Below are 10,805 nucleotides of genomic sequence, written 5' to 3'. Positions count from 1 at the left end.
CTCCAATAACAAGTGTTGGGTGAACAAATTACGAGTTGGGCAATTGATAGGATTGAAATAGCATTAAGACAGAACATCAAGATCATTAATCATGTAGGCATGTTTTCCATATATAGTCATACGTGCTCGCAATGAGAAACTTGTACAACATCTTTTGTCCTACCAGCCGGTGGCAGCCAGGGCCTCTAGGGAATCTACTTGGAAATTAAGGTACTCCTTTTAATAGAGCACCGGAGCAAAGCATTAACACTCCGTGAAAACATGTGATCCTCATATCTAAGCCTTCCCCTCCGGTTGTCCCAATTTCTGTCACTTTGGGGCCTTTGGTTCCGGACATAGACATGTGCATACAACTTGTAGATACAATCTAAGCAATAAGTATAGAGCTTAAATCTAAGATCATGCCACTCGGGCCCTAGTGACAAGCATTAAACACAACAAGATTGCAGCAACAATAACTTCATAAACTTTGTAGATAGACAATCATAACGTAACAATCCATCGGATCCCGACAAACACAACACCGATTACATCAGATGAATCTCAATCATGTAAGGCAGCTCATGAGATCATTGTATTGAAGTACATGGGGGAGAGAATACCAACTAGCTACGGCTAGCACCCGTAGTCCATGGGCGAACTACTCACGGAGCATGATGGAGGCGATGGCGTTGATGGAGATGGCTTACGGGGGCACTTCCCCGTCCCGGCGGGTGCCGGAACAGAGACTTCGTCCCCCGAATTGGAGTTTCGCGATGGCGGCGGCGCCCCGGAGTCTTTACGGAGTTTCGTCCATTGGTACTCGCGTTTTTAGGTCGAAAGGGCTTATATAGGCGAAGAGGCGGCGCGGGAGGGGCGACAGGGTGGCCCCACACCGGGCCGGCGCGGCCGGGGTGTAGGCCGCGCGGCCCACCTGTGTGGTGGCCCCACGGCTCTCCTCCGACTCTCCTTCGGTGTTCTAGATGCTTCCGGGAAAAATAGGATGTTTGGCGTTGATTTCGTCCAATTCGAGAATATTGCCCGAACAGCCTTTACGGAACCAAAAACAAAGAAAACGAGAAGCGGCACTGTGGCATCTTGTTAATAGGTTAGTTCCGGAAAATGCATAAAAACATTATAAAGTGCAAGCAAAACATGTAAGTATTGTCATAAAACAAGCATGGAACATCAGAAATTATAGGTACGTTGGAGACGTATCACCCCAATAGTTGGAGGATTGGGACGCCTGGCGTCTTCAACCTTCATACATTCCCATAAAACTTATGAGTTTATGTAGTCTCACCAAATTATATTCTATCACCTTGCAACAAGGTCTTAGATATCACATATATCTTATACCTCGCTTATTTCTGAAAACAAAATTTTCAGCTCCTTACTTTTCAAACAGATTTGAACTTCAAGTTTCACGGAGACAAGATGACTTTAGGTACTAATTGAAAACATAGCTCTTTGAATCAACAATGTGAGGTTTACTAAAAGTTTGCAATAGGACTTAATCATTTCTTGATTCTTTAACAATACGGTACCGGTCCGTAAAGTTTCTTGTCAGATTTAACAGTATTTCTATCTCAATTACAAGACTAGCGCATGGTAGAAAACGGATGCCAATACTAAAAAATTAATTCAAAATACTACTCAGACTATGTTTATGATAATTAGTTCATGTTTTAATCTAATTACTAATGAACTCCCACTTAATACAACATCCCTCATAGTTGTTAAGTGGTACACGATCCATATCCACTACACCAAAACCGATCATCACGTGAGATGATGTAGCTTCAATGGTGAATATCAACATGTTGATCATATCATCCATATGACTCGTGTTCAACCTTTCGGTTTCCGTTGTCCCGAGGCCATGTCTGTACATGCTAGGCTCGTCAAACAAACCGAAGTATTCCGCGTGTGCAAACATGGCTTACACCCGTTGTATGTGAACGTTGAGTCTATCACATCCGATCACCACGAGATGCTTCGAAACGACGAACTCTAGCAACGGTGCATACAAGGGGAGAACACTTTATTATCTTGATATTAATGTGAGGGATCATCTTATAATGCTACCGTCGTGTTCTAAGCAAAATAAGATGCATAAAGGATTAACATCACATGCAATTCATAATGTGATATGATATGGCCCTTTAGTCTTTGCGCCTTCGATCTTCATCTCCAAAGCACGGACATGATCTCCATCATTAACGGGCATGATCTCCATCATCGTCGGCATAGCGTCAAGGTCCATGGCGCCGTCTTCATGGTTGTTCACCTCATGTATCAACTATTACAACTACTTTGAAATACTACTCAACATGAAATATAAAGACAACCATAAGGCTCCTGCCGGTTGCCACAATACAATAATGATCATCTCATACATATTCATCATCACATCATGGCCATATCACATCACCAAACCCTGCAAAAACAAGTTAGACGTCTCTAATTTTGTTTGCATATTTTACGTGGTTTAGGGTTTTCGAGTAAGATCCAATCTACCTACGAACATGAACCACAACGGTGATACTAATGTTGTCAATAGAATGAGTAAATTGAATCTTCACTATGGTGGGAGAGACAGACACCCGCAAAGCCACTTATGCAATACAAGTTGCATGTCGAACGTGGAGCAAGTCTCATGAACGCGGTCATGTAAAGTTAGCCCGAGCCGCTTCATCCCACCATGCCGCAAGATGCAAAGTACTCGAACTAAAGACAACAAAGCATCAACGCCCACAAAACAATTGTGTTCTACTCGTGCAACCAATCTATGGATAGACACAGCTCTGATACCACTGACGGGATTCGTAGCATAGAAAACAAAAAATTTCCTACCGCGAGAACGCAATCCAAGCCAAGATGCAACCTAGAAGATGGGAGCAACGAGGGGATGAACGAGACTAACCCTTGAAGATTTCCAAAGCCTACAAGAGGAGGCTCTCGTTGTTGCGGTAGACGATCACTAGCCGCTTTCAAAAGCGCGTAGAGGATCTTGACGGTGCCACAATCGGGCAGCACCTCCGTACTCCGTCACACGTTCGGTGTTGATGAAGACGACGTCCTTCTCCCCGTTCCAGCGGGCAGCGGAAGTAGTAGATCCTCCTCGGAATCCCGGCAGCACGACGGCGTGGTGGCGGTGGTGGTAGAGAACTCCGACAGGGCTTCGCCTATGCGCTGCGGGAGTAGTATGTGGAGGAGGGGCGCTAGGGTTTGGGGAGAGAGAGGGGAGTAGTGCGCCAGCCATGGGCAGCCCAAGGTGGTGCGGCCAAGAGTGGCTGCCCCCTCCCTCTCCTCCTCATTATATAGGTGGAAATCCCCAAGAGTTGTAGTCCAAGTCTTCGAATAAGACCCCAACAACAAAACCTCCCATAGGTGGGAAACCTACTCAAGGGGGGAGTCCTACCCAAGGTGGGACTCCCACCTTTCCCTTAGGTGGGGTGGCCGGCCACCTATGGTGGAGTCCACCTGGGACTCCACCTCTTAGGGTTTGGCTGGCCATGCAAGGTGGAGTCCCTCCGGGACTCCACTTTCCATGGTGATTTCTTCCGGACTTTTCTAGAACCTTCTAGAACCTGCCATAAATGCACCGGATCATTTCCAAACTTGGAATATGACTTCCTATATATGAATCTTATTCTCCGGACCATTCCGGACCTCCTCGTGATGTCCTGGATCCCATCCGAGACTCCGAACAAAACTTCGAACTCCATTCCATATTCCATATCTACTTAAACGATATCAAACCTTAAGTGTGTCACCCTACGGTTCGCGAACTATGTAGACATGGTTGAGACCTCTCTCCGACCAATAACCAATAGCGGGATCCGGAGATCCATAATGGCTCCCACATATTCAACGATGACTTTAGTGATCGACTGAACCATTTACATACGATACCGATTCCCTTTGTCACGCGATATTTTACTTGTCCGAGGTTTGATCATCGGTATCTCTATACCTTATTCAACCTCGTCTCATGACAAGTACTCTTTACTCGTACCGTGGTATGTGGTCTCTTATGAACCATTCATATGCTTGCAAGCTATTAGACGACATTCCACCGAGAGGGCCAGAGTATATCTATCCGTCATCGGGATGGACAAATCCCACTGTTGATCCATATGCCTCAACTCATACTTTCCGGATACTTAATCCCACCTTTATAACCACCCATTTACGCAGTGGAGTTTGATGTAATCAAAGTACCTTTCCGGTATAAGTGATTTACATAATCTCATGGTCGAAAGAACTAGGTAACTATGTATCGAAAGCTTATAGCAAATAACTTAATGACGTGATCTTATGCTACGCTTAATTGGGTGTGTCCATTACATCATTCATATAATGACATAACCTTGTTATTAATAACATCCAATGTTCATGATCACGAAACCATGATCATCTATTAATCAACAAGCTAGTTATACAAGAGGCTTACTAGGGACTCCTTGTTGTTCACATAACACACATGTATCAATGTTTCGATTAATACAATTATAGCATGATATGTAAACATTATCATAAACACAAAGATATATTATAATAACTATTTTATTATTGCTTCTTGGACATATCTCCAACAGTTTTCGGTTCGCCGCAAAAGGCGGTGTGCGCATCGTAATGAGGCAAGCGGGTGGCGGAGGAGGAGCGTTTGGGAGAGTCCTTTTCTCATGCTCATACCACAAATGGAGCAACCCCTTTATAAAAAGGTAAAACTCTCTCTAAACTAGAAAGGTATGACCGAACTTTTGTCCCACCATTGTCATGCATGAATGAGCCCATTTCAGAAATTGTGGACTAAATTAAATGAACTGTCCCTATATTAGGTAAAATCCAACAACTGCACGCGAGATAAAGATTGATCCGATTTGCGAACGGGGCACGATCGAGGGCAGCCAGTCCACGATACATGTTGGCCGAGACTGCTATACATGTACATGCATGGGAGATGATGGAAGAAGAGGTCGGTCAACGCAGGAAAGTACGGTCGGTCGGTGCCGACGGTGCGGAACTAAAAAATGACTCTGCCCGGTAGAGCTGACTTGAGGTTTGCTTCGTGCCACGACGTGGTTGGGGAGCCGCGGCGCCTGTCTGGATGTACGCCGGCTTGCCGACAGCCTCATCGTCGCCGGCCGGCCTCGCGGCGGGTGTGTCTGCCTGCGACGCGACTGTATCTCCTACACTCACATGGGTTCACCCGTGATTGGGCATGGGACACGCATCACCTGGAGGAAGCTTCCTCTCCTGCGCCTCCTCCTACGATGAGAGAAAACCAGCATGAAACTCGTGGTTCTTTCTTTGTCCAAAAAAATGGAACTCGTGGTTCATTTGGAATTTGGATTACCATGCAGGAAAAGTTGAGACAAAGCACGAAAATGCGTTCGGGCAGCTGATCTCGGGCGTTGTGGATATCTGGGCCCTTGCATGGCATAGGGATGTCCATCCCTGGGTCCCACGATTTTGACTACCCACTTTACTGAGATTCGCCTTCTAAATACACTACCAATTGAAAAACTAGCACAACTTTCACGTAATAAATTCAATTGAATTTTTATTTTCATATTCGATTTCCTCGCGACGAGCTCTTCAAAATGAGTCTAATATTCAATATTTTAAAAGTTATTTTGTAAACTGCATCTATAGAGTTCTCTATTACTGGGGCATACAGTCCGGACACTACGTCCATGTAGTCCTGCGAAATATAGTACTGATTTTATCAAGTCCTTCCAAATTTGTTTGAATGGTACATGTAGTATTTGTGAAAAGTACTTCTATTTTTGTACATATGACAGCTACAGATTCCCTTTTCACGTGGGAACCATTGGCATGAATCTCGAATGGCTACGATATCAGCTTCACCCGAGATCAGCTGCGGAATCTGCGCAAAATGCGTTCGGGCAGCTGATCTCGGGCGTTGTGGATATCTGGGCCCTTGCATGGCATAGGGATATCCATCCCTGGGTCCCACGATTTTGACTACCCACTTTACAAGATTCCCTTCTCTAAATACACTACCAATTGAAAAACTAGCACAACTTTCACGTAATAAATTCAATTGAATTTTTATTTTCATATTCGACTTCCTCGCGACGAGCTCTTCAAAATGAGTCTAATATTCAATATTTTAAAAGTTATTTTGTAGACTGAATAGAGACAGTGGCTACGATATCAGCTTCACCCGAGATCAGCTGCGGAATCTGCGCGTCGAAGCAGATACATACTTCTTCTGGCACTGGCAGGCCAAGCGTAACGACACGGTTGCCAAGAACCACCGATCGACTGGCATGACTCGACAGAGCGGCACGGCGAAGCCAAGGATTACGACGTGCATGACGACCTCTGTGACGCTAGCGGTACGATATGTATTCAGGCGTAGCTACGTAACCACTATCGCTCAGTTCCATAGTATAAGGTTGCTAAAATGGTTTAGGTTATCGCTCAGAGGTGTACTATCTAGTTGTACAAACGGCAATACATACTTCTTCTGTCCCGCGTTAGCTAGATATTATAGATTTGTCTAAATTACATTGCTATTAACTACAATATGTCCAGATAGATACGTACGTGCACAAATCTACAACAGGAACGGATCAAGTACTATTCTAGTAGAAAATCAAGGATCCATCATCGCTCACGAGAACGAAGAACCGAAGAAGAAACAAGGTGTATGTCCATTCGAACTCACGACCTATTCCCAGATAGCACAACTGCAGAAGCCTGCACGTCCAGACCAATATGCTAGAGCGTCTTCTTAATGTATTATGCAGTACCGATTATATATAAAACCATGCTGCTAAGTTGCGCTAGACCGGCGTAGAAAAATTGTTCGCTGGCTAGGACCCACGATTCGGTTTAACCGATTTAACTATGTGAAATATGGTTAGCTATTTTACTAACTGTAACCTAACTTATAACTGAAAAAACCATAATTTGGTTACGATTCAGTTTTTTTGGTTCGATTTTCTGTTTCATTTCAGTTATGCACCGCCGGCCCAGCACTCATCAGGATACACATCAATTTTGTCCTAGCTATCAAGAGACACATTTTCGGAGGCCGGCGAGTCTTTACCAATCGTGTAGGCTTGTCCAAACATCGACCAGCTCGCCATTGACCAAAGCGAGCTCGACCAGCTCGCCGAGTGGAATGGCCTCGGCTTCCAGTTTCGCGACTCGGCGCTAGCGTAGGGGACACCAGAGACACCACCAGTCACTCCGGAGCGCGAGGTGCACGGCCCGTCTGCTGCTGCTCCCGTGTCGTGGCTCCGTGGCCAGATCTGTCGACGACGGCTACCCTTCCTCCTCATCCTCCAGCGCCACCGGTATTCCATCTGCCACCATCGGTGCCGCACAGGCCACGGGAGATGACGGATGTCATCGACGTCAGTAACGATGACTAGAAGCCAGTAGACTTCGTTGCGCTATTACACATCGTATGTTTTTTTGTTATCTATGTACCTCTATCTCATCGTTAAAAATAACAAAAAATACGTCAGGTCGCTAGAGATAGCCAATCGCAAAACGGACAATCATGGTTCAAATATCATTTCTAAATCCGCGAACCGCAGACGAGCGGGATCATTTTTAGGGTCGGATGTACGGTTTGTTTGCGGGGATGTCCGTAGAGATCGACTTATGATACATCTTTATTGCACAAGGAATCTGTATTATGTCGGGGCACAGTGCATGCGGCGGTTGCAGCCGGCAGCACGCAGGCGCGATTGATGGGCCGCACATGCATGGTGTAGGTACGCTATTCTTTGTTCCAAGAAGACGCGCCACATGCATGGTGTACATGGCGTGGTGGGCGTCGAAGCGTCCGTACGTGCATCCGGTGGGCAGGCTGCCCGTAGATGCGCGTCGTCGTACGTTGGTGGGGTGCCGCGCGCGGACCACACGATCGACACGAGCCAACTGATCTCCCTTGTACGTGCTCTCTCTCTCTCTCCCGCCAAGATTTTATGCATGTGGCAGAGAAATACGTACAAGGTCACGTCAGCCTGTCGACCACCGCCCGGCTCCATCCTCGTCGTCGCCGGAGAAGTGAGTATCGCGGACTGCAACATTGCGATCTCCGTCCACGGTTGGAGTTTGGTCACGTACCCATCCCCACGCTGCGTGCGTACGTGTCACGGAAGGTTCTGAACTGACAAGACAAACCTTTCCCCCACCGCACGATCGTCCGATCGAGCCGAGGAAGAAGAATCGAGCAGTGCTCCACCTTGAAACACCATGCATGCTGGGGGATAGATTTTTCTGCAGATCACCGTCACCTCACCTGAGTACGTACAGTACGTGACCGACGGCTATCGTACGTCAAGTGGGCGTGGAATCTACCCCGGCCTCTCCCGTCCGAGTCACGCGATCGAGCCGTACGTGCAGAAATCTCCACAGGAGAACAAGTCGGAATCCTCTTCCGTGAGCACGAGCGGACGAGCGGTTAGTTTGTTCGCATCGCTGGAGCGAAATCTCGCGGTCGTTTTTCTTGCAGCTGCATGCGCGATCGTCACATCACTGCTTACGCAACTGCTTGTCCACATGCCACACGTACGTACACGCGCGGGTGGAGTTTCATGAGCTGTAGTAGTAGTAGATGGTGACGAGGCAAAGGAGAACTGCGTCACGTACGTTCCGGTTATTTACCGCGTCACGTCTCCTGCAGTGTTCTCAAGAAATCTTCTTCTGGTGTTGACATCGTTTGCCATGCTGCCCATCTCTGAACGCCAGACACCAAATGTTCTCAACAACCAGCAAGGGCTTGAGTCTGAAGACAGAGCCGGAAATTAAATTATTGTGTCAAGGTTTCCTTCCGGAAGGAGCACATCTCCTTCTCATTTATTCAGAGATGGAAACGACAACTGTACAGACGTACAGAGTACGCGGCAATGCCCCTCGCTCGCTCGTCTTCTCTATTCACATGGTGGCTCATCTAGCACACGATCGACGACCACGGGACCAGAGCCAGGCAGACGTTAATTACCAAATCAATTACTCGTTCAATTTTTAGCAACGCTACCTAGCTGTCTCTTCTGTTTCTTCTTCTTCATTCATTCATTTGCATCACACCATTAATTAAGGAAAACAAAAATCCTACTGCTAGTAGAGCAAACCGGCCGCGGAACAGCGATCTGGATCCAACGGCCAGCTCGCACCGCCTGCCGAAAACGAGAGAAGGAAAACGGAGGGATCCGACGGTCAGAGCCAGAGGGCGCCGGCCTTCTTGAGGATGGGCACGAGCTCGCCGGAGATGTGGACGGCCATGAGCCGGTCCAGACCGCCTAGGAGCTTCCCGCCCACGAACACCGCCGGGAGCGCCGCGGCCTCCACGCCGCCGCCCGCGAGCCCGGCCAGCGAAGCCTCGTCGGCCACCTCGTGCACGGCGGGGTTCACCCCGAGACCCTGCAGGAGCTGCTTCACCACGTGGCTGAGGCAGCAGGCGCGCCTCCCCACCACCACCACCGGGCTCTCCGACACCGCCCTCTCCACCTCCTGCTGCTCCTCCCGGGAAGCAGGAGCCGCCTCCGCCATCTCCGTCTTGACGGTGGCGACGGCCGCCGCCGTCGTCTCCGCCGGCCGGAGCCACGGCCGGACGCCGCCGCTGTAGGGGATCGCCTGGTACATTTCGATCGCCGCTACGTGGCGCGTTCGCTTCGAGTCTCCGTTCTCCTCACGCGCTTCTGTTCTCTCCCTCTCTCGAACTAGCTAGCGCGGCGCGGGTGCGTGCGGGATGGCTGGGCCGGCGGTGGTGTGATGTCTTGGGGAGGCAAGGGGGCACATATATACAGGGAGGTGAGGTGAGCGGGGTGACGTCAGCAGGACGCTGGCACGTAGTTCGTGGGGCCCGCGCGACGCGGGGGAGCTTTCCGCGAGGACTACTGCTGCACACGAGCTGCCGGGGGCAGTGACGTGGCGGGGTGTCAGCCCGCTGTCGGGAGCGAAGCGTCCGTGACGACAGAGCTGCTGCGACGCGGACGGAGGCGTTGCAGTTCGAATGGGGGTAGGGATGAGGAGCCTTTGGGAAGCGGTACAACGGCAGGGTGATTGTTTTGAAACTGTCAAGCGCAGCTACATATTCAGATTATCAGATTTTTTTTTTTGAACAAAGGGTGGCGTCGGAGACGTCAAATTTTCATTCAGATCATATTCAGATTACAAGCAGTTAACAGCATGGAGTTTAATCCCTTGTAGTTCAAGATTTTGAAAAGCTACAGCAAAGGGACAAAATCCTATGAAATGAACTGAATTTGTACAACTAAAGATAGGCAATGACTGAGACTGCGTAATTGCCTGTTGTGCACAATTATGGGCTACACCATTTATCTGCCTGCTAATATGGAATATGCTTGTTTGTATGCTTCTTGAAGCTCTTTTGTATTGCGCTATCTGTTCCCTGAGCTCCCAAGGCACCTGGGCATCTGAAATTGTTTGAGCTGCTGCAGCTCTGGCAAGAGTGAGATTGTCCGTGAGAAAAGTGACCTGCTGGATATGAAGCGTCTCTGCCAATTGAGCTGCGAGCCGAAGAGCATAAGCTTCCGCATGTAGTGGTGAAGGAGCGGTAGCTGCTGAAGCTTGGATTAGGATTGTTGCATTGCTATTGTTTTGATTGATTTGGCAATAAACTCCGATACGTGTAAAAATTCTTCCTTGGGAACCTGGAGCTTTTTTAGTCTTCCAGGCAGCATCAGAGAAGATCTTATTACCTTGGATCAGGAAATCAGATTTGATATTCAGATCATCAGATGAAATCTCAGACTGTAAAATTCATGTCCGTGCTATATATACTGCTGTATCTTCTCGCCGTGAGGGTT

At 48.1% G+C, this 10,805-nt stretch overlaps 1 protein-coding gene across 1 annotated transcript; it reads right to left on the bottom strand.

Moving 5' to 3' along the window:
- Positions 1-8,965: 8,965 nt before the first annotated feature.
- Positions 8,966-9,725, bottom strand: LOC124667670 (monothiol glutaredoxin-S5-like). Its single transcript, XM_047204933.1, has one exon. The coding sequence runs from the start codon at positions 9,616-9,618 to the stop codon at positions 9,193-9,195; it is 426 nt and encodes a 141-aa protein (XP_047060889.1). The 5' UTR covers positions 9,619-9,725; the 3' UTR covers positions 8,966-9,192.
- Positions 9,726-10,805: the final 1,080 nt, after the last annotated feature.

This window comes from Lolium rigidum, chromosome 6 (genome assembly GCF_022539505.1).
Source record: "Lolium rigidum isolate FL_2022 chromosome 6, APGP_CSIRO_Lrig_0.1, whole genome shotgun sequence".
Taxonomy (NCBI): domain Eukaryota; kingdom Viridiplantae; phylum Streptophyta; class Magnoliopsida; order Poales; family Poaceae; genus Lolium; species Lolium rigidum.
The sequence above is the reverse complement of the archived record's forward strand: the minus strand, read 5'-3'. Positions and strand labels throughout refer to the sequence as shown.